This window comes from Macaca nemestrina, chromosome 6 (assembly GCF_043159975.1).
Source record: "Macaca nemestrina isolate mMacNem1 chromosome 6, mMacNem.hap1, whole genome shotgun sequence".
NCBI lineage: Eukaryota > Metazoa > Chordata > Mammalia > Primates > Cercopithecidae > Macaca > Macaca nemestrina.
The window spans coordinates 2,006,170-2,030,273 of NC_092130.1; the positions used below are offsets into that span (position 1 = coordinate 2,006,170).

The 24,104-nt window shown below is 44.5% G+C and overlaps 2 protein-coding genes across 8 annotated transcripts in view; both read right to left on the reverse strand.

Moving 5' to 3' along the window:
* The window catches only part of LOC105484000 (mastermind like transcriptional coactivator 1), a 54,352-nt gene extending 41,550 nt beyond the window's left edge, over positions 1–12,802 (reverse strand). Inside the window, exon 1 of the mRNA XM_011745119.3 lies at positions 12,172–12,802. Coding sequence (XP_011743421.2) covers positions 12,172–12,513 — 342 coding nt within the window. The 5' untranslated portion in view covers positions 12,514–12,802. The remainder of the gene's footprint in view (positions 1–12,171) is intronic.
* A 1,884-nt stretch (positions 12,803–14,686) lies between these two features.
* Positions 14,687–24,104, reverse strand: part of LOC105484086 (calnexin) — a 32,464-nt gene continuing 23,046 nt past the window's right edge. For all 7 annotated transcript variants that reach the window (XM_071097997.1, XM_071097996.1, XM_071098002.1 and 4 more), the window contains 5 exons: positions 21,973–22,188; positions 21,215–21,334; positions 20,245–20,371; positions 18,865–18,944; positions 14,687–17,013 (listed from right to left, as the gene is read on the reverse strand). In XM_071097997.1, the coding sequence (XP_070954098.1) occupies positions 16,960–17,013; positions 18,865–18,944; positions 20,245–20,371; positions 21,215–21,334; positions 21,973–22,188 (597 nt within the window). In that variant the 3' untranslated portion in view covers positions 14,687–16,959. The remainder of the gene's footprint in view (positions 17,014–18,864; positions 18,945–20,244; positions 20,372–21,214; positions 21,335–21,972; positions 22,189–24,104) is intronic.

The following is a 24,104-nucleotide window of genomic DNA, read 5'->3' on the forward strand; positions in this document are numbered from 1 at the left end:
AGTCTGGAGACAGAGTGAGACTCCGTCTCCAAAAAAAAAAAAAAAAAAAAAAAAAACCTGCAAAGGATCCAGCTTAATGGTGAAAGTAAATTAATTTACAATTTTTATTTTGGCTGGGTGTGGCAGCTCACACCTATGATCTCAGCACTTTAGGAGGCCCAGGCAGGTGGATCGTGAGGTCGAGTTCAAGACCAGCCTGGCCAACATTGTGAAACCCCATCTCTACTAAAAATACAAAAATTAGCCAGGCGTGGTGGCAGGTGCCTGTAATCCCATTACTCCGGAGGCTGAGGCAGGAGAACTGCTTAAACCCGGGGGAGTGGAGGTTGCGGTGAGCCAAGATCATGCCACTGCACTCCAGCCTGGGCAACAGAGCAAGACTCCATTGTGAAGAAAAAAAAAATTTTTATTTTAATTTTTTATACCTATTTTTGTTACAAAGAAATGTGCTAGAATGATAAATAAAAGGCTTCCAAACATATATTATGTTAAAATAAAACATATTATGTGGGCTAAGTGTAAAAAGAATGCAAGTTCCAGGAGAAAAAGGAATTTAAAATTTCTGTTAAAGCATTCTTTAAACAGTTGATGAAAGATAGCATATCGCTAAGATATTCAGATTCCACTGGCTACATTTTAAAAACTGATGTAACCATTTTATTTTTAAATGTTAATATTTATAATTCTCTGGAAGTTATATGCCCTGTAACTATAAGCAGCACTTTTTTGACCCTTTCTTCTTTTAAAATAGTTGATTCAAATTAAGTATATGTAGCATTTATAAGGCTGTGTTACCTAAATGTATTATTTCATACATTTAATTTAATAAAACTGAATTATGGTAACTTAGTTTATAATTGATAAACAAAAAAATGCATTATAACTTTTCATAAGCTTAAAAACTTAAGATGAAAAGTGCTAGGTGTCAACTTAAAAATGTGTGAGCGGAGGCCGGGCGTGGTGGCTCACGCCTGTAATCCCAGCACTTTGGGAGGCTGAGGCAGGCAGATCATAAGGTCAGGAGATTGAGGCCATCCTGGCTAACAAGGTGAAACCCCGTCTCTACCAAAAATACAAAAAAAAAAAAAAAAAATTAGCCAGGCGTGGTGGCAGGCACCTGTAGTCCCAGCTACTCGGGAGGCTGAGGCAGGAGAATGGCGTGAACCCGGGAAGTGGAACTTGCAGTGAGCTGAGATCACACCACTGCCCTCCAGCCTGGGTGACAGAGCAAGACTCTGTCTTAAAAACAACAACAACAACAACAACAACAACAACAACAAAAGTGTGAGGGGGGTTGGGCGTGGTGGCTCATGCCTGTAATCCCAGCACTTTGGGAGGCCAGGCGGGCGGATCACCTGAGGTCGGGAGTTCAAGACCAGGCTGACCAACATGGAAAAACCCCGTCTCTACTAAAAATACAAAATTAGCTGGGCGTGGTGGCTCATGCCTGTAATCCCAGCTACTCGGGAGGCTGAGGCAGGACAATCACTTGAACCCGGGAGGCAGAGGTTGCTGTGAGCCAAGATGGCGCCATTGCACTCCAGCCTGGGCAACAAGAGCGAAACTCCGTCTCAAAAAAAAAAAAAAAAAAAGCGTCAAGGAGTTCACAGTATTTCAAAATTATTTTGTCCAAACACCCCGTCTCAACTATAAGGCTTTTCATGACCTAACTCACCTTTCAGCCTTTAAGTCCCAAATTCAAAGAACTACTCACTATCATAATTTAGTGCTTTTGCTTAGTGCCCTAAAGGAAATCAAAGTCCTACTGAATGCTTCTTGATAAGAGCTCATGTCTTCATGCATAGCCACACATTAAAGATTTGAAATGTTCTTTCTTTTACAAATGGAATCTTTCTCTATCACCTGGGCTGGAGTGCAGGGACACGAGTTCAGCTCACTGCAACCTCTGCCTTCTGGGTTCAAGTGATTCTCCTGCCTCAGCCTCCCAAGTAGCTGGGATTAGAGGTGTGTGCCATAACACCCAGCTAATTTTTAATTTTTTTAGTAGCGACAGGGTTTCACCATGTTGGCCAGACCGGTCTCGAACTCTTGATCTCAAATGATCCACCCACCTCAGCCTCCCAAAATGCTGGGATTACAAGGTGTGAGACACTGAATGTGGCAAAAAAAATTTTTTTTTTTTGAGATGAAATCTCACTGTCGCCTGGGCTGGACACAGGATCTCGGCTCACTGCAACCTCCGGTGCCTAGGTTCTAGGGATTCCCCTGCCTCAGCCTCCCAAGTAGCTGGGATTACAAGCACGCACCACCACACCCAGCTAATTTTTGTATTTTTAGTAGAGACGAGGTTTCGCCATGTTGGCCAGACTGGTCTTGAACTCCTGACTTCAGGTGATCCACCCGCCTTGGCCTCCCAAAGTGCTAGGATTACAGGCTTGAGCCACCACGCCTGGCCAAAAATGTTCTTAATAAAGCAAATTAAATTTGTTGGCCAGGTGCGGTGGCTCACACCTGTAATCCCGGCACTTTGGGAGGCTGAGGAGGGTGGATCACCTGAGGTCAGGAGTTGGAGACCAATCTGGCAAACATGGTGAAACCCAGTCTCTACTAAAAATACAAAAACTTAGCCAGACGTGGTGGTGCATGCCTGTAGTCCCAGATTCTTGGGAGGCTGAGGTGGGAGAATTGCTTGATCCCAGGAGGTGGAGGCTGCAGTGAGCTGAGATCACTCCACTGCACTCCAGTCTGGTGACAGAGGGAGACTCCGTCTCAAAGAATAAATCAATAAAATAAATAAATAAAATAAAATAAATTTGTTTAGCCAACATGTACAAATGCTCAGGGGGAAAAAAGAACTGTTTAGGCCAGTGTTCCTCAAATGTATTCCACTGTAACTTTCAATAGCCCATGAAATTAGTGTTCCATGGAACACCTTTGGGGAAAGCATCTGGCTAAAGCTTAAGATCCATCTTAAAAGTAAGTTCTGTCTCTTTTTCTTTTTTTGAGACACAGTCTCGCTCTGCCACCCAGGCTGTAGTACAATGTCACAATCTCAGCTCACTACAACCTCCACCTCCTGGGTTCAAGTTATTCTCCTAACTCCGCCTCCCAAGTAACTGGGATTACAGGTGTATGCTACCGCGCCGAGCTAATTTTTGTATGTTTTAGTAGAGACGAGTTTCACCATTTTGGCCAGGCTGGTCTTGAACTCCTGACCTCAAGTGATCCGCCCACCTCAGCCTCTCAAAGTGCTGGGAATACCGGCGTGAGCCACCACAACCGGCCCAGAGTCAGTTCTTTAAAGCCTTCCAAACTTCAACAAAAAGGCATCCCCCTTCCTCAATATTCTCACAGGCTTTAGCCCTGAACTTGGCTTTGCAATGACCTATGTATCATCTGCTCCTACTTAGGCTCCGCAGTACAGGTTCAGCATCTACCACGATTCCTGGCTCCAGCAGGACTTCAACGCTGGTTGAAAGAACCACCAACTAAACGCTGGGAATTGTGGAAAAAGAGTGGAAAATTCTCAGGTTTTTACTTTGGATGACTGGGTTAGGGAAAATACTTAGAAGGAGCATATGATTTGGTAGGAAAAAGGGAAAGTCCATTTTGGATATGTGGGCAATATATCCTGGAAAGATGAAAATGTCCAGTAGACAGCTGGAAATGTGGATTTGAAATCTGGAAGACAGATCTGGACTGGGGATTTGGAGAATCTTATTACAGGTGACAAATGAAGCTATGAAAAAATCAATAACATTACTCAGGGAAAAAAGAGTGAAAATGGTCAGGGATATAGTTGCCTAGGGAACACCAATATTTTTATTTTTTTATTTTTTATTTTATTTTTTATTTTTTTTTGAGACGGAGTCTCGCTCTGCCGCCCAGGCTGGAGTGCAGTGGCCGGATCTCAGCTCACTGCAAGCTCCGCCTCCCGGATTCACGCCATTCTCCTGCCTCCGCCTCCCAAGTAGCTGGGACTACAGGCGCCCGCCACCGCGCCCGGCTAGTTTTTTGTATTTTTTAGTAGAGACGGGGTTTCACCGTGTTAGCCAGGATGGTCTCGATCTCCTGACCTCGTGATCCGCCCGTCTCGGCCTCCCAAAGTGCTGGGATTACAGGCTTGAGCCACCGCGCCCGGCCGGGAACACCAATATTTTTAAAGCACAAAGAAAGTTTCTCAAGCCATAAAACTAGGAATTTCTCTTGAATACTCCCCACTCTTGCCCCCAAAACAAAGCCATCTAGTCCAGCAACCCAGTCCTGCCACCTCTGCCCTCAGAAACTGTCCAAAACCCATCTCCTCTTCTCCAGCTCCACTGCTGCCTACCACCCGCCCCAGCCCTGGCATCTAGAGAGCTGCAAAAGCTTTATATGCATCCACTCCTGTCCATACCAATCCCAGGCATCCTTCACCTAGCACCAGAACAATCTTTAAAAACCTAAGTTGGATCGGCCGGGAACAGTGGCTCACGCCTGTAATCCCAGCACTTTGGGAGACTAAGGTGGGTGGGTCACGAGGTCAGGAGATGGAGACCATCCTGGCTAACACATGAAACCTGTCTCTCCTAAAAAAAAAAAAAAAATACAAAAAAATTAGCTGGGCGTGGTGGCGGGCACCTGTAGTCCCAGCTACTTGGGAGGCTGAGGCAGGAGAATGGCGTGAACCCGGGAGGCAGAGCTTGCAGTGAGCTGAGATGGTGCCACTGCACTCCAGCCTGGGCAGCAGAGCGAGACTCTGCCTCAAAAAAGGAAAAAAAAAACCTAAGTTGGATCACATCATGTTTCTGCTCCCCATCCTGCTACTGCTTCCCACCACACTTGATCTGGCCCTCCGTGCCACGCTACTCCAGACACACTGGCCTGCTTTCTGTTCTTCACGCCAGCGCAGAAGGGTCCCGCCCCAGACACTTTGTACTGGTGGTTCTCTCTAACTGGAATGTTCTAAGACTTTCAGCTGACTGACAGCCTCTCAATTATCAAGCTCAAATCAAGACATCTTAAGCTACTACTGTCATTTAGTATCACATTACTCTGCCTTTAATTTTTGCTTAGCATTTATTATAACAAAATTAACTTAAAATTATTGATCTCCTCTTTCCCCATGAGAGAAGAATTTTAATTTGTTCTATTCACTACTGTATACAGTATTTCCCTTGGTATCCATGGGGAATTGGTTCTAAGACCCTTGCCCAGCTCCGCCAGGATACCAAAATCCAAGGATGCTCAAGTCCCTTATATAAAATGGCCTAGTATTTGCAAATAATATATACACATCCTCCTGTATACTTTAAATCACCTCTAGATTACTTATAATACTTCGTATGACAGAAATGCTATGTAAATGTTGTCATATTTTTATTTTTTAATTTATTTTTGAGGCAGGGTCTTGATGTCACCCAGGGGCTAAAGTGCAGTGGTACAAACATAGCTCGCTGCAGCCTTTACCTCCCAGTCCCACACGATCCTACTATCTCGGTCTCCCAAGGAGCTGAGAACATAGGTGCATGCTACTGCACCTTTATAGAGATGACATCTCACTAGGCTGCTCAGGCTGGTCTCGAATTCCTGGGCTCAAGAAATCCACCAGCTTTGGCCTCCCCAAGTGCTGGAATTACAGGTGTGAGCCACCATACCCAGCTATATTTTTATTTTTATCCATTCTCTTCTCTTCTCTTCTAGAGATGAAGTCTTGTTATATTGCTCAGGCTGGCCTAAAACTCCTGAGTTCAAGCTACCCTTCCACTGCAGCCTCCCAAAAGTTCTGAGATTACAGGCATAAGCCAACATGCCCAGCTGCATTTTAAAATTTGTGTTAATTGTTGTATTGTTATTTTTTAACTGTTTTTTCCTAAAAAATATTTTCTATCTACAATTGGTTGAATCCGCAGATGCAGAATGCACAGATATGGAGGGCTGATTGCACTCTGGCCTACAGCAGGCACTCACGTATTTGCTGTATGAATTAATAAGCGAAAATAGGAAGGAGACAGAGAAAAAAAGTCAGAAAGCTGAAAAGGAAATCAGAAGAGAGAAGCTAAGAAAAGGAAGAAGTCATGAAGAATGATGACTAAGATACCAATGAGGCTGGGTGTGGTGGCTCATGCCTGTAGCTACTCAGGAGGCTGTGGTGGGAGGATCACTTGAGCCTGGGAGGTTGAGTCTGTAATAAGCCATAATGGTGCCACTGCACTCCAGCCTAGGCAACAGAGTGAGACCCTGTCTCAAAAAAAAAAAAAAAAGATGCCAATGAATTTGGCAAATCCATCCTTGGTGTCCTTCATGGAGGCAACTTCAGAGGAATAGAAGAGGTGGAAGGCATATTACCATGGGCCAATGAGTAAATGAGAAGTTCAAGTGGGAAGGGCAAAGGGAAGGAAGAATATGGAACTATTTCGACAGTGAGAAAACACAGGACTTGTCAGTGTGGAGAATATTTGTTCATAATTTCAAGCTGAAGGGAAAGACTCAGTTGGGAAGGGAGATACGGAAGACAAAAAAGGAAAGAGCGTTCTAGACAAGGTCTCAGGCATTACAGGAAGAAATGAGATCCTAAAGCCACACTGATGAACTTTTTAACAAAAACTACCCGGGCCGGGCACGGTGGCTCACGCCTGTCATCCCAGCACTTTGGGAGGCCGAGGTGGGCGGATCACGAGGTCAGGAGATTGAGACCATCCTGGTTAACCCGGTGAAACCCCATCTCTACTAAAAATGCAAAAAATTAGCTGGGCGCGGCGGCGGGCGCCTGTAGTCCCAGCTACTTGGGAGGCTGAGGCAGGAGAATGGCGTGAACCCTGGAGGCGGAGGTTGCAGTGAGCCGAGATCACGCCACTGCACTCCAGCCTGGGCGACAGCACGAGACTCCGTCTCAAAAAAAAAAAAACAAAAAAAACCTACCCCAGGCCGGGCGCGGTGGCTCAAGCCTGTAATCCCAGCACTTTGGGAGGCCGAGACGGGCGGATCACAAGGTCAGGAGATTAAGACCATCCTGGCTAACATGGTGAAACCCCCGTCTCTACTAAAAATACAAAAAACTAGCCGGGCGAGGTGGCGGGCGCCTGTAGTCCCAGCTACTCCAGAGGCTGAGGCAGGAGAATGGCGTGAACCCGGGAGGCGGAGCTTGCAGTGAGCTGAGATCCGGCCACTGCACTCCAGCCTGGGCGACAGAGCAAGACTCCGTCTCAAAAAAAAAAAAAAAAAAAAACCTACCCCATATGATTACAGTACAGTATCTGTTTTATATTCAGAAATATCTACTTCCTGGAAATAATTTGTTATTTTGTAATTCTTGCATGCTTTTGGTCCACAAAATTAACAGCTTTCTTAACTCTTAAAAGGTACACATGGGGTGTTTGGGAGCAGAGAGCTATGAGGTGTGCAGCACACTCTCAGATGGTTCAGAGAATAAAAGTTTGAGAGAGAGAAAGAGGCAGAGAGTGGGAGAGAGAGAACGTGCAAATGATAAGGCAAATGGGGCACAACAGTGACAACAGGTAAATCTAGGTAGTGCGTATCCAGATGTTCTTTGTACCAAGCTTAGAGCTCTTCTCTAAGTTTGACATTATTTACAAATAAAAGGTTAAAAAAGAGACAAACTTCACACACCTAAAACTAAGTAAGAAAAGCAACTTCCGGCCAGGCAAGGTGGCTCACACCCATCTCTACACAAAACTTTAAAACCTAGCCGGGCGTGGTGGTGCACACCTGTAGTCCCAGCTACTCAGGAGGCTGAGGTGGGAGGACCCCTGGAGCCCAGGAGTTCAAGGCTGCAGTGCCCCACTATGGCGCCACTGGGTGACAGAGCCAGACCCTGTTTCAAGAAAAAGGGAAAAAAAATGAAAACCTAATAGACTCATTCCTTGAAAATTAGAAGCCAGGCATGGTGGCTCACGCCTGTAATCCCAGCACTTTGGGAGGCCGAGGCGGGCAGATCACCAGGTCAGGAGATGGAGACCATCCTGGCTAACATGGTGAAACCCCGTCTTTACTAAAAACATACAAAAAATTAGCCGGGTGTGGTGGCAAGCACCTGTAGTCCCAGCTACTCGGGAGGCTGAGGCAGGAGAATGGCGTGAACCCGGAAGGCGGAGCTTGCAGTGAGCTGAGATCACGCCACTGCACTCCAGCCTGGGTGACAGAGCAAGACTCCATCTCAAAAAAAAAGAAAAAGAAAAAGAAAAAAAGAAAATTAGAATAGAGAAAAAGCCTGAAACAGTGTTTCTGATTCATCTCTAACAGACTAAGCTGATAGTAGCTAAGAATTTGCTGTGGTGGGATATCCTGAGAAAACAATAACCTGAAGTGAAGTAAACTCTAGCAGTAAATCTGATCTCTTCTCAGTTGTACAAATGGGCTGCTGGTGAAGTAACTTTGAAATGACTGCCAAAAAGTATACAGTTCACTTGGAAAAAAATTAAGAACTTATAATATTCCTTATGTAAGAAATATTAATGAGATCAAATACATGGAGTTGTCAAAAATAACAATGACTAAGAGGTACCTTCTTTCCATCTGTGTGGGCAAAGCTGTTTTCTCCAAGCCAAAATCCTACACACTCAAAGGCTCTCTTCCCCCCGAATTGAAGAAGCCACTGTTTTCTTAATGACACTCATCTTCTACTCCTATGACCCCATTCCAAGACCAAAGAGATCAGCTAGAGTAACTCGGAGTCCAAGTGGAAAGGGTCCCTCTTCCTAGCAGAGACACAGAAAAGCACATCCAACTGTAGAGTTTAAACTCAAGAAATCCATAGATCAAGGTTTAATGTGATAAAAAGACATCACCTTAACATGGCACATCTGATTAAGCTCTGACATTAAAAGGAATGACTGACAAATTAGATTCAAATTCTAACACACTCAGAATTAATTTCTCTTCAAACAGCATGCCCAGTTTCCTCCACTGACTCAGGACTGAAAAAAAAATCAAACAGGGTCTAAATTCTTAGAATAACTTTAAACCAAAATTGAATCATTACTAATATATGTTTTTTTTTAATTTTAATTTTAATTTTTTATTTTTATTTGAGAGTCTTCCTCTGTTGCCCAGGCTGGAGTGCAGTGGCACGATCTCAGCTCACTGTAACCTCCATCTCCCAGGTTCAAGTGATTCTCCTCCCTCAGCCTCCTGTGTAGCTGGGACCACAGGCGCACATCACATGCCCAGCTAATTTTTGTATTTTTAGTAGAGACGGGGTTTCACCATGTTGGCCAGGCTGGTCTTGAACTCCTGACCTCAGGTGATCCGCCCGCCTCTGCCTCCCAAAGTGCTGGGATTTACAGGAGTGAACCACTGCGCCCAGCCCCCACTAATATACTTTCTAAGGAGGGTTCAAGGCAACTATTTGTGTATAAAACTATGATTTTTATGAGCTTTCATTATTTCCTTCAATTGCAATGACCACAAACTACTCTTAAAAGTCCTTCCTAACACAGGCCGAGCGTGGTGGCTCATGTCTGTAATCCCAGCTACTTGGGGGGCTGAGGCAGGGGAACTGCTTGAACCTGGGAGGTTGCAGTGAGCTGAGATGGCGCCACTGCACTCCAGTGTAGTGACAAAGCAAGACTCCTTTAAAAAAAAAAAAAAAGGCCTTACAAGAGTTGTTACTCTTGAGCCATGAAAGGAGGCTCATGAAGTTACATCATCTTGCTTGAGGTCAGTGTATAGGAGGAGAGATTACTGAGTAAAGCACTACCAAGTTTATATCAATAACTCAACAAACAGGCACTTAAGATACACCTAAGATGTGCACTACCCAACTGTAAGCCCAAGCCCTCCCTGCCTCCAAGAGCTGACAGTCTAGTTGGAAAGATTCGACCTAAAGTAATAAGTGACCATGTGCTAAAAATAAATAGCACAGGCTGGGCACAGTGGCTCACACCTGTAATCCCAGCACTTTCGGAGGCCAAGGTGGGTGGATCACAAGGTCAGGGGTTCGAGACCAGCCTGGCCAACACAGAGAAACCCCGTCTCTACTAAAAATACAAAAATTAGCCGAGTGTGGTGGTGTGTGCCTGTAATCCCAGCTACTCAGGAAGCTGAGGCAGGAGAATTGCTGAGGCAGAGGCTGCAGTGAGCAGAGATCACCACTGCACTCCAGCCTGGGCGACAAGGCAAGACTCCGTCTCAAAAAACATAAATATATCAGGCGCGGTGGCTCACGCCTGTAATCCCAGCACTTTGGGAGGCTGAGGCGGGTGGATTATCTGAGGTCAGGGGTTTGAGACCAGCCTGGCCAACATGGTGAAACCCCATCTCTACTAAAAATATAAAAATTATTAGCTGGGCGTGGTGGCCAGCACCTGTAGTCCCAGCTAGTAGGGAGGCTGAGGCAGGAGAATCGCTTGAACCCGGGAGGCGGAGGTTGCAGTGAGCCAAGATCGCGCCATTGCACTCCAGCCTGGGCGACAGGGCAAGACGCCGTCTCAAAATAAATAAATACATAAATAAAATAAATAGCATAGACAATATGTTTCCTAAATGTTTTGACAAAGGAGATTCTTACTGCTGTGAGTTAGGGTGGTCAGGAACTAGCTTTAAGGCAGAAGAAAGAGATAAGCTGGGACTGGCAGGGTGGCAGGATTCTGAAAGGCATGAAGGAGGGTCCCACAGGCAGTCTTTAAATTTATGAAATACTGTATTTTCAAGTCCACACTCCTTTCTTTTTATTTTTAAAAGAACCCTGGGGGTGGCAGGGTGAGGTGGCTCATGCCTATAACCTCAGTACTTTGAGAGGCCAAGCTGGAAGAAAGGATCACTTGAGCCCAGGAGTTCAAGACCAGCCTAGGCAATATAATGAGACCCCCATATCTAACAGAAAAAAAACTTTTTTTATTTAGCCAGGCGTGGTGGTGTGCAACTGTGGTCCCAGTTACTCAGGAGGCTGAGGCGGAAGGATTGAGGAGTCTTGAGCCAGGGAGGTTGAGGCTGCAGTGAGACAGGACTGTGCCTCTGCACTCCAACCTGGGCAACAGAGTGAGAGGAGGGCGGGGAAAGAACACTGGGAGATAATAAGCCCAACATGCCCCTAGTTTACAGATGACAAAAGCGAAGATGAGAAGCCTTGACCAGTTGATACAATAAGCAAGGAAATCTGAGTGGTTTTTTCCCTTCTAGCCCAGCAATCAAGGCTAGTGGGGAAGAGAATGAGAAATATAATTCAACCAGAGCAGAGGACCTGTGAGAGACATTAAAAGATAGGTTAGGACTGGTCCCAATTGCCAAACCAAAGACTCTGAACTTCATCCCTTCAAGCAATAGAAGGATTTCTAGCATTTCGAGAGGAAGAGAGAAAGAAACTAGATGCCTAAAGACTCGTTAGTTAGCTAGGGACGGGCACTGCAATAGCCCAGGTGAGAGATAATAAAGATATGAATTTTAAAATACACAGAACAAATTAGATTTTAACATTTGTTTTAAACTAAAATCCCCAAGACAACCGTTGAAAAATCTTGTCTCTTTTGTGAATCTGTTTCAGGGAGAAAAACCTCTAACCAACAAATTTCAGGAACATTTACTGAGAGCCCAAAGGGAGTAATAATTGACCAACAATCTAACATCATTAGAGATTTTAAACAGGCCTGATAAATTAAAACTAGAATTGTCAATAATATTGCAGGAATCTCAAGTTCACAAAGTTCAGGCTACCTAAACAAGGAATACTTATATGCAACTCACTGAACGTTTTACTAAGTTTTCCACAGATTTCTTGATTTTCCATTCAGAGAAGTTTGAGTTGGTCAACCGAAGGCCGACTTATTTCCGTAAGAAAGCCCTGACCCTGCTTACAGCACAGGATCTTGTAAAGGGCAAGGACCCAATAAACATTTGCAGAATAAATGAGGCCAGGCCTACGGTGCAGGAACTCCCTCCATCACAGGCAACTCGAATGCTAGTCTATTTCGAATAAAGATCTCAACATCCTGAAATCAAGTCTGGAAGAAAAACCCTCCGGTTAGCGTTCGCCAGCCTTCCCAGGTCGGGCCTCCTGCAAGGCCCTCACGATGCTGTTTTCCCAAAGTAACGCCACCGTGCTACTTCCCGAAGATGACAACCTCTCAGCTCCCTGCCATGTTCCCCTCCCTCCAGCCAGATCCAGGAGTCGCGGATGCCTGGGGAAGTCTCCCAGCGGCCCGATCCTCGTCAGAGGAAGCGTTTTCGGGAGAGGGGGCTGCCGCCCCGACAAGCGCCTTCCCGCGCCCTACTCACCGTGGCCGGGCGGCCGTGCTCGGGGCCGTCAGCGGCGTCCAGGCGCGGGGCGGCGGCGGCGGCGGCGGGCGGCGGGGCCGGGGCGGCGGGCGGCGGGGCCGGGGCGGCGGGCGGCTGCCTGTGCTTGCCGGCGCGCTTGGCTTTGGCCTGGATGCAGCGCTGATGCAGGGCGAAGGTGTGCTGGCGCTCCAGCTCCAGGCGCTCGGGCGACACGGCCTCGTAGCGGGCCTCGCAGGTGCTGTGGTGGCGCCGGCACAGCTCGATGCGCCGGCGAAGGCGCTCCATGACCGCGCTGTGCCGCGGCAGCGCGAACTCCGCCATGGGGCAGGTGGGCAGCACCATGGGCCGCGGGCTGCACGGGCCGGGCCCGGGGCCGGGCCTCTCGGGGCCGGCTGGCACTGCGGGCTTCGCTCCCCGCGGCTACCTCTGTACGCCTCACGGCCGCGCCATGCCCCCGAGGGTAGCGGAGCGGGCTCGCGCGCGGCGGCGGGTTTTCCTCCTGCCCCGCTCGGCCCGACCCCCAGCCGGCGCTTGCTGCCCACCTCAAGCCTCGGCCTGTCCCCACCGCCCCGGCCCCATTGTTTTCCGCGCTACCTCCGCGGCCGCCATCTTAAAATTGTTTTCGGGCCTCTCGGAAGAAGGCGGGGCCTCGGTAAGAGACCTAGTGCGTCACGGCTGATGAGCAGGGGCCCCGGCCAATCAGAGAAGGAAGGACCGGCCGCCCGAGGGCGTGGGGACGAGCACGCAAGAGGCGCGCTCGGGCTCCAGAGCTGTATTTAAAAGGAACTCTCAAGCGAAGGGCGGAGGGAAGCCCCTGGGCGGGCCTTAGTCCTGGGGGCGGAGCTAAGCGTGACTGACAGGAGTCCGTCCAAGAGGCGGCTATTGGTTTCCTGCACGTCGCCCGCTGAAGGCAGGTCCTTCCGGCTCCCCCGAGGAAACGGGAATCCGGCAGGCGGGTGCGGCGCAGCTGGCCGGTCCCCGTCGCCCACCTGGCGGTACAGAGAGCTTTCTTTTTATCTTTCAAATTTCGACTTTGATGAACTCTAAGTAACCATGCTATTTTAACTTCAGCCGTTTTACTTTGACCTTATTCCTTGTATCCAGCCCCATAATTGGTCAGAATCGTCTAGTGAGCTGGTAGTTTCCTCTTGCACCATCCCGAATCACTGGTAGTCAGTTTCCACCTATTTATAAAAGCCCGAACAAGTTTCAAAAGTGCAGTATTACTCACTACTTTTTAAAAAAGTCCAGAAGATGTGAGCAAAAGCATGCAGGGGTCCAGCTCCATTAGAGGGAATTGGAAATGCAAAGGATGACGTTTCACTGCAACCTCCGCCTTCCGGTTCAAGCGATTCTCCTGCCTCAGCCTCCCGAGTAGCTGGGATTACAGGCATGAGCCACCACGCCCGGCAATTTTTGTATTTTCAGTAGAGACGGGTTTCTCCATGTTGGTCAGGCTGGTCTCCAACTCCCAACCTCAGGTGATCTGCCTACCTCGCCCTCCCAAAGTCCTGCGATTACAGGTATGAGCCACCGCGCCCGGCCAAATACGGTCCTTTAGATAAAACTGAGTTACTCAACAAAACCAAACCAAGACAAATTATGCCCCATAATTAAAACTAATAGGCAAAGGGGAATAGAGGGACTGGAGCAATGAAACAGTGTTAGTACTAAAACTAGGTAGTGTGATGCCAAAGGATATCAGGAACTCTAGATATTGGCACTCTAATTGCTAAAAGGTTAAGCAGGAGGTGGCAGGAGGCTGCACACTGAGATACACCATCAGTAGCTCAAACATGTTACTCTAGCTTTTTAGCCCATGAGGTTTTATTTTAAAATCAAGAGAACAGTCAAGTATGTCTTCATACAAACGCAGCAGAAAAATACAAATACTAATGTTTCAAATGGAGAAGGTGGGCCACCAAGGCAAAAGTGCCATAATGCAGTCCAGCTTTTTTTTTTTTTTTAGCATTCAAACATAGAACTTTTACACCAGAACTAAACTATTTCATTAATAGAAAAAATAGTAACTAGGAGCACTACATTCTGTGTACATACTTTTCTTCAGTATGTAACCTAAAAATTTAATAGCACATAAAAAAACTGGGCTTTCAACAATATCCCTGAAGTATTTAAGTATACGTAAAATATGGAGTCTGATTCTGAACAAAGAATTTTCTAATAAACATTTCAAAGTTCAATGGTTCCCCTAAGTCTTAAAGAATATTATCTACAAATTACCAGTAGCATTCCCTCCTTTTCTGAGCTGCTGTCCACACTATTATACAACAGAAACTACTGCACTGCAATCATGTGGGCAGGAAGAGGAAAGGGCTAAACATAAAAGACTGCATCAAACTCATGTGGTGAGACAAAATCATTATTTCACTGTCCATAATAGTTTCTGCATATTACTGAACTTTCACATAATGGCCAATTAAAGGAAGATCAACCCACTTGAACATAGTAACACACACACATTGAAGGTTACTATCAAGAAATTCAGTCAAAAGCAGACACTTAACACAGGGCTTTAATGTAACACCATTTAGTAACGTGACAAATTGAAAAGTGAGGAGTACTTTGTGGACAAGAAAATAGAAGAACACATCTGATGGAGAGTGGGCATTTGACAACAATGGAACAGGTAACCAGCATGTAAAATCATAATATAAGTGTCTTTTTAAGAGCTAAAAGCTGCTGCTGGTCATTCATTAATATGTCAGACATTTAATCAGGAAGCTGGACCTTCAAAATAAAACTGAAAAAAGAACCCAGAAAAGGCATTTTTGTTTTGAACAAACTTTACTAAATAACCCAGGAAAGGCAATGAACGATCTGACAATTTAAGCTCTAATGATTTAAAAGCTCAGCTAGAAGAAAGTGAGGCATGACATATACTGTCAACGGAGGGTGGAGGAGGCAGATTTCTGGAAATGCAATGATCCCACACATTTGCTTCAAGGAGAAACCTGCAGACATATTTTCAGGTCTTGCTAAGTAACAACTGTTTATTTGTAATCAGTACATCTGGGAAAGTCTGCTATGTAGCTAAGGTCATAGTGTGACCACAGAACAACAAATGAAAAGGAAAAAGCACTGAACATTCAGCAAGAAAAATACATCCCATCCTCTAAAGAATTTAAGTGAACCAGTTTAAAAAGAAAAAAAAAATACATACAGCCTTCATCTTTTACAAATATATTTCCTTCCCAATATCTTCCCAATATAAACACTGTGGAGTGTTTATATAATCAGTGCAAGAAACAGTATCATCGGTACATTTGAAAGCCTCTAAAGAACAACTAAAGCTAAAATAACATCTAACTCTGAATACGTTTCAGTGTAGAGTAATAATAACATTATTACACTATAGTGGTGTGGGAGAGGCTCTGATAGCACCCATCTGCATTCCGCATGAAAAAACCTAAGATCACTTTTTTAAAAATTCTACAAGCCACATTTAAAAAAAATTTGAACAGGACTGCTTTATTGTGTAATTTATGACACAACTGTTACATGAATTGCAAATGAAGGCTTAAAATATTTAGCAGCTACAAAAAAAAATCAGATAACTCATGCTTCATGTCACTCCTCCCACAAATACTTCTAGTCTGTTCAACTGCAGTCAATTCTGTATTGGCTCGCCTGTGAATTAGACTTCTAAAGTCTTTACACAGAGTAAAAGAAATGGATAAAAATCAAAGATTGTATTCTATTCTGTACTTTGACCCTGGAAAGGTATGGGTCTGCTTAAAAGAAAGAAGAAACATACACGTAATCACAATAAAGCTTAACATTATGCAGGGCTTATAATCATTTTCAGCAACGGACTGCAAGCTGCACTGTGAAGAAAATGCATAGCAGAGGAGAAAGCTGGGGATTTGAGGAAATAGGTAAGGAAAACAGTGTCAACACAGTGGAAGAAGTGATGAAGACATCTACTCCGGAGCTCACGTGCCATGCCCTGCTAGCGTTCCTTAACAAGCCACCTGCTCCAGAAGGCCACAGCCTGACCCTCCCAAGTGGAGTATGAATGCCCAAGTGCCACATGAAGCCACCTCCTCCACTACCTGCAAAGCTGTCTGGGAACTGAGCTACAGAACACACGCGCTTTCTGGTCTAACCAACATCAAGTGAAAGATTTTTTTTCTTATGTATCTATTTTTAATACAACTTAAACGCAACTTTTATATAAATTTGGGCTTCTATTCAGTTCCTCTCCTCAATTTCCTTAGGAGGAACTGAGTAATGGAAGCAAACAAAACAAGATTATAACCACAAATGACTGCACTTTAAACGTGATTATCAATTTTGAGGGACAGAGATGTGAATGTTTTACAATACCAAACTTTAAAAAAAATCTATTATAAAAACTGCAACTCATCTCCCTAACATTTTTAAATGGTGGTATTATGTTTGCACAAACAGATTAATACATTAAATTAAGCCAAGATCTTAAAGACTGGCAAAGTTCTATCATTCTATTTTAAAAAACAAAGATGTTAAAAAAAAAAAAAAAAAGAAGTTAGTTTGCTTCATGTTACATTTCACAACCATTATGTTAAATGTTTTCTTTTCTACAGAAACAGGGTCCTTTATATCACAACTGCAAGTATTTACTGCTAGATGTTTAAAGTTACACAGACTAGTGTTCAACTGGAGCCTGCTGATGGTGATGTCTTGAAGTTTTCTGAATTTCAATCTAAGGTGTGCCAGGTCCTCTCCTAGGACCACTCTTGCAGGGGGCAGGGAGAGGAAATCACAGATCAAGCTCTTAAGATTGTTTCACTCTCTTCGTGGCTTTCTGTTTCTTGGTGATCTGTTCAAAATTTCATCCTCCTATTGATTGAAAAGAAAAGAAATTCACTATAATTAGCACATTTAAAACATAATAAAAGTTCACCATATTTTCAAGATCAGCCAGGCTGAGGGTAACTTATTTGAGGAAAAAATGAGAAAAATGATTAGAAGAAAATGCACCAAGAAGAATGGTTGTCTCAGAGGTGGTGGAATTATTCCTACTTCAGTTTAGTCTTCATTGTTTTCTACAAGCATACACTTTTCTCAATCTAACCCATAAACATATTCTTAAAAAGGGATCAGACACTGTGGTTTCTTCATCTTGCTTAAGTGATTTCTTAATCTTGCTTAATCCCAAACAATCTACTGGCCTATGGCACACTCACCCCAGTCTGAGGGTAAGAAACCAAGGATTCATGAAGATGGAAGACTATCCAAGTAGACTGACTCCAAGGCTGCTGCTCTTTGTACTCTATCACAAGTTGCTAAGATTGTAAATTACCCTATGAAAATATTCCTTTTTTTTTTTAAATGCGCCAGCAACTTTTTAACATGTGAGGGAGTTTGGGGGAAACATGGTCTCTACTTTTAAGAACTGCATTCTAGTTAAGACAGAACATATCCATTGAAAATATACAAAAGATACAGATAGCAATGACCTTTATTAATAGGAAGGCAGAGTTGTAGCTGGAAGTAAAACCTGAGAAGAGCTTTCCAGGAGAGACCAGACTGAGACACAGAGGTGCTGGGGGAAGGACTTTAGTGGGCAATGGTACAATGACTGTTCCCTTTCTCTCATACTCTATATATCTATCCAATCCACCACAAAACCAAGATCCAGAACCCCAACTAGTTCTCATACCCTCTGTTCCTCTCCTGTCACCCTTTTTGGGGCCACCATATCTTTCCTAGATGATTACAGGAACCTCCTAACTGGTCTCCCTGATTCTCACTGGTATATAGGAAACACAGCAGATAGTCATCATCCTGTGACAACTGTGTCCAGTAGCCTGTGATGGTTGCCTGCTTCACTAGGAGGGAAAGCCAAGTCCACACAACAGCCTGTCTAACCCGGAGCCTTCTCCACCCTTCTCTTCTCCACTCTGTCTGTCCACTCACCATACTGGCTTTGTAGACCACTTTAGGCTCTCAATACTGGCTGTTCTCTCTGCCTGGAATGCTCTTCCCACTTACATCCCCATGGAAAAGTTCTCTATCTCTTTCAAGTCTTTGGTCCAGTGTCATCTTTCGAGTAAGGTTTTTAACATGGTGACCCGCCCTACCTCTAGCACTTTTAATACTTTTTCCTGTTTTAATTTTTCATAGTTTCTAACTTCCTAATATGCTGTGTTGTTTACTTCCTTACAATGTTTACTGCTCACTGCCTGTTTCCCCCAAGTAGAATATCAGCTCCCTAAAGGCAGGGTATCTTTGTGTGTCTTATTCACTGACAATGCCTGCAACAAAATGGGCACTCAACACACATCAGGTAAATGAATGAATGAACCAATCTATGGATAACGGGGACAAAAAGTTTAGAACACAGTGATTTGTATAAGAAATACTTTCCAGGGCACTGTGAGGAGAGGCAAATAGACTGTTAATGACCCGAAGTTTCCTTCTTAGCAAGCATTTTATTATCCCCCTACAACCTTCTGCTTATTCCAGAAAATCATTTTCAGCTAAAAAGATACTTTGGAGAGGCAGATGTAGCTTCAGATTATCAAACAAAACACTGACCGGTATCACAAAGAATTCCACTTCAACAAAATTGGTTTTAACAGAATTTTTACTGCCATAAGCCACTGTAAACTACCCTATTAAAATATTCCCTTTAAATAAATGTACCTTAAACTTGGAAAAACAGAATGTGTGACCCCTTTCCTTTACCTCTGCTTTAGGTTTTCTGTCTTCCTCCTCTTGACTGACAGTGCCACCATCTTCTTCAGCATCACTTTTCTGTTTCTCTTCTGAGACAAAAGTTAAACAACTGAGCAAAACCTGACTGTTTTTGGTGATTACACATTAGCATTAGAACAAATCTCTAGATCTACAACACTTTTTTTTTTCTTGAGACGGAGTTTCGCTCTGTCAACCCAGGCTGGAGTGCAGTGGCGCGATCTCAGCTCACTGCAACCTCTGCCTCCAGGTTCAAGCGGTTCTCCTGCCTCAGCCTCCCAAGGAGCTGGGGCTACAGGCACCCGCCACCACGCCCGGCTAAATTTTTGTATTTTTAGAAGAGACGGGGTTTTACCGTGTTAGCCAGGATGGTTTCGATCTCCTGACCTCATGATCCACTCGCCTCAGCCTCCCAAAGTGCTGGAATTACAGGTGTGAACCACCGTGCCTGGTCAACAATTTTTTTTTTAAGAGACAGGATCTCGCTGGGTGTGGTGGCTCACGCCTGTAATCCCAACACTTTGGGAGGCCCAGGTGGGAGAATCGCTTGAATCCAGGAGGCAAAGGCTGCAGTGAACCAAGATCACACCACTGCACTCCAGCCTAGGCAACAGGGCCAGACCACATCAAATAAATAAATAAATAATAAATCAGCTGGGCATGTGGTCCCAGCTACTTGGGGACGGGGGAGGCTGAGGTAGGAGGATCACTTGAGCCTATAAGTTCGAGGCTGTGGTGAACTGTGATTGTGCCATTGCATTCCAACCTGAGTGACAGAGTGGGACCATGTCTTAAAAAATAAAAACAGAGGCTGGGCGCAGTGGCTCACGTCTGTAATCCTGGCACTTTGGGAGGCCGAGGTGGGTGGATCATGAGGTCAGGAGATCGAGACCATCCTGGATAATGCGGCGAAACCCTGTCTTTACTAAAAATACAAAAAAGTTAGCCAGGCATAGTGGCGGGCGCCTGTAGTCCCAGCTACTCGGGAGGCTGAGGCAGGAGAATAGTGTCAACCCAGGAGGCGGAGCGTGCAGTGAGCCGAGATCGCACCACTGCACTCCAGCCTGGGCAACAGAGCGAGACTTCATCTCAAAATAAATACATACATACATACATACAAAATAAACATAAAAGAGAGAGAGAGAGGACCTCACTCTGTTGCTCAGCTGGAGTACAGTGGCACTATCCTGGCTGACTACAGCCTTAAACTCCTGGGCTCAAGCGATTTTCCTGCTGCAACCTCCCAAAGTGCTAGGATTACAGGCTTAAGCCACCATGCCTGGCTAAAAACAATCTTTAACTTGACTGTAAAGGTTTAACGACATCGTAGGGTCTTGGCTTAAAGCAGATTTTCTGGACTCTATTTCTTACCAAGTTTCTCTTCTCCTTCCTCCTCCTCATCTCCCTTGTCCTTTTCCTCTTCCTTCTCTTCTTCCTCTTCCTTCACATCCGGCTGAGGTGCATCAGTTTTCTTATACTCCATAGCACTGGTCTGTTTCTGAAATGTTCCCCAAAGTACAATTTTGTTTACATGTTCAGGTATTATGTTATATAATTCCTGAATGCCTACAGGCAAAGTTCTGTTCCAGGCTGTATACAGGGATAGATATATAGAAACGAATAAGATGTAATTCCTACCCTGAAGAGCATGTGTGCGCATGCGTGTTTCAAGGTAGAATAAAAACAAAAGGGCCAGACAGGAAAATACGGGTCAAAAAAGGTGACTGCGGCACAGATACAAAGAATAGTGTCAGAGGATAAGGCTGGAAAAGGAACTTGGGATCCAGTTACAAAGTGCTATGAATGCCAGATGAAGCATAATCCTCATTTAGTAGAAGTAGAGGGCCAAAATAAGACTTCCTTTTTTTATGATAGCACATGCAAAAAAGGCTAGACAAGAAAAACTAACAATAAGGCTGTGGTACCCCAACATACTGTTTTCAGAGTGGGGAAGGTGAAGGCAAAATGGATAATGAGGAATCAAAGACTGAATTTCAAATAATAGAAATAGGTATGCCAGCAGGAAAAGCTGATTATTGGCCAAGTGACTAGTTTTATATGGAACTTTATTGTTTTTTTTTAGAAAGCTGCTGCCGAACATTATGGAGAGTAATAGATTAGGATAAATAATAAAAGCAACCAAGGGGCTATAAATCCTGTTCCCATCTGGGCAGAATAAGTGGCCACTGAGGAACAGTCAGGTTTCTGAAGTCATCACCAAACACGGCTCAGTCATTACTGAGCCACTACAAAGAAAACCTCAGGCAACATTTCTTAGTTATTTTTAATAATCACCGGAGTGATGTCTCTAAAAGTGATTCTAAAAAACCAAACTTCCTACCTTTCCAGAACAGCAGAAGAGGATAACCAGGAACACGGGCAGGGCTACAGTTAGAATATAGACCACCCACAGCCACGGGCGCTCTTCAGCTGCCTCGATCATCTGCCCCACAACGCCTGGCTGGAAAACAAGACAGGACTGGCTGAAAGTTCCGGCTTTTGACACCAAACACAGACCGCGTTGTTTTTCCACAGCTTAGTTATGGCACTACACAGGACCTTCTTTTTCAGAGAAAATGTTCATTAAATGTAAAAAAGAAATTAGAGAAAGCCTCCATCCTCTTGCTCTCCTTATAATCAAGGTGATTTCACTCCCACAGGTGCAAAAGCTGGCTTCTACATCACCTGCAAAAGGCTCCCCAACCTCAGGGTCCAGTGAATTTCTTATCTCAGTATCCCTGGCTCTCCAATTCTTAGGTTGGCCACATGACCAGTTGTTTGAAAATTCTGTATGTAGTGTAAACCGAGATTCAACATATAAGAGTGCATTAAAATATAGCCTAAATGACAAATTTTGATATACCCAGATTAAAAAAAAAAAAAAACCCTGAACAAAACACAAATAGACTCTAAAGCCACTACATTAGACTAATGAAATCATGCCCCAAACCCAATGTTGTGTCTTCTACCGGCATATACATGGTTGTACTTTTTATGCCAATATTGCCAAATGAAGAAAAAGATAAACCTTAACACAGACTTTCACAAAATAACAGCTCCTTACAATAACATACAAATGCACCAGCAGCAAACACGAACCTCAGCAGCCCCATCAGCAGCTTTCTTCAGGCCCCATCCATCATTGGCCCAATCATCGACTACTCTTCGATCAGCACAAATGATAAAGTTGTCAAAAAAAATGTCAGAGGTCATGGACCACAGCTCCAAACCAACAGCACTAAAGGGAGTCATTCTGAAAGGCTCCAGGTCTTCAAAGAAATCTGGATTTGGTATTTTCCTGGGTTTCCAGATTCCCTAGAAAAAAATGTTTTAGAAAATGATTTCAGATAATGATCAACAAAAGTTTGTGGTGAATCTACTGTAAGAGAAATTTTGCATGAACAATGGAGAGAAATGCCAACTTCATGAAACTTGAAATAAGCAACAGGAAAATAAATAATAAATGCTACAGATTATTTTACACACTCTGCCTCTAAGATTGCAGGACTCCAACTACTTCCAATTTCTACTATCACCCATGACCTTGGTCCAAACCAGCCCCTCAAGTTCCTGGGCCATTCAACAGCCTCCACTCTTATCAGCTGCTAATGAGAATGGGAGTGTAAGTCAGTACATACTTCTTCAGTGGTGATTTAAAATAAAACATACATGATCATCAACCAGCTATTCACTTCTAGATAACTACCTAGAGAAATACTTACAACATACACCCACATATGTACAAGGATTATTACAGCAGCAGTGACTCTGAAAGCAAAAGTGACAATCCACCTAAATGGCCACCAACAGGAGAACAACTAAAGGGCAACTTCTTTTTCACTGCAACCTCTGCCTCCTGTGTTCAAGTGATCCTTGTGCCTCAGCCTCGTGACTGAGCAGCTGGGACTACAGGTGTGCGCCACCATACCCAGCCAATGTTTGTGCTTTTAGTAGAGATGGTGTTGGCCAGGCTGGTGTCGAACTCCTGACCTCAGGTGATCCACCCACCTCGGACTCTCAAGTGCTGGGATTACTGGCGTTGAGCCACTACGCCCGGCCTAAAGGGCAACTTTTTTAAAGTAAAATTTTTATTTTATCTTATTGCTTGACTACACAATTAAAAATACATTCACATAACATCTTTAAAGACTATGAGGAAAAAAAAATTTACAAACAGAAAAACACGTATTACTGTATGTATATGTACATAACTATGCAAAGATCCTGCTGCAACGTTTTCACAGTATCAGAGCAGCTTCCCCGTTTCTGTATATCTATGTACGTATATTAGCATATGTATATAGACAAAGTAGAAATTAATGATTATAAATAATTTTAATTGCCACTCTTTGTAGAGATTATAAATAATTTTACTTGGCTAGAAAGATAAAAGGAACAAAGGTCTGAGGGTGTACATTTCTGCATGAGGCCCAAAGCTTCACAACCTTACTACTTGTATCCTTACCATCTCCCCTTTGGGCCTCAATCTCTTTATAGTTGCAAGCATTGAGGCCAAGCAGTGAGCTGACTTGTAGTCAAGATGCCGACTCATACCACAGTCCTCTACCCACCACGTCACAGACCTTCCAGACTCAGCTGTGGATCTTATGGCTGAAGCAACCCTGGCACCCAAGAGCAGGGTACCCAAATCAACTGTTTTCCATTTTTCTTTTCCTTCTGTTTTTAAATATAGTTACAGAGGAATTATGAAAGTTATACTTGGCTGGGCACGGTGGCTCCCGCCTGTAATCCCAGGACTTTGAAGAGCCGAGGCAGGTGGATCACCTGAGGTCGGGAGTTCAAGACCAGCCTGGCCAGCATGGCGAAACCCTGTCTCGACTGAAAATACAAAAAATTAGCCAGGTGAGGTGGTGCACGCCTGTGCTCCCAGCTACTCAGGAGGCTGAGGCAGGAGAATCGCTTGAACCCAAGGTGGAGGTGGCAGTGTGCCGAGATTGCACCACTGCACTCTAGCCTGGGCGCTAGAGTGAGACTCAGTCTCAAAGAAAAGGAAGTTGACCGGGTACAGTGGCTCATGCCTGTAATCTCAGCATTTTAGGAGGCTGAGGTGGGGGATCGCGAGGTCAGGAGTTTGAGACCAGCCTGGCCAACATGGTGAAACCCCGTCTCTACTAAAAATACAAAAATTAGCTAGGCGTGGTGGCAGGCACCTGGAATCTCAGCTACTAGGGAGTCTGAGGCAAGAGAACTGCTTGAAACTGGAAAGCAGA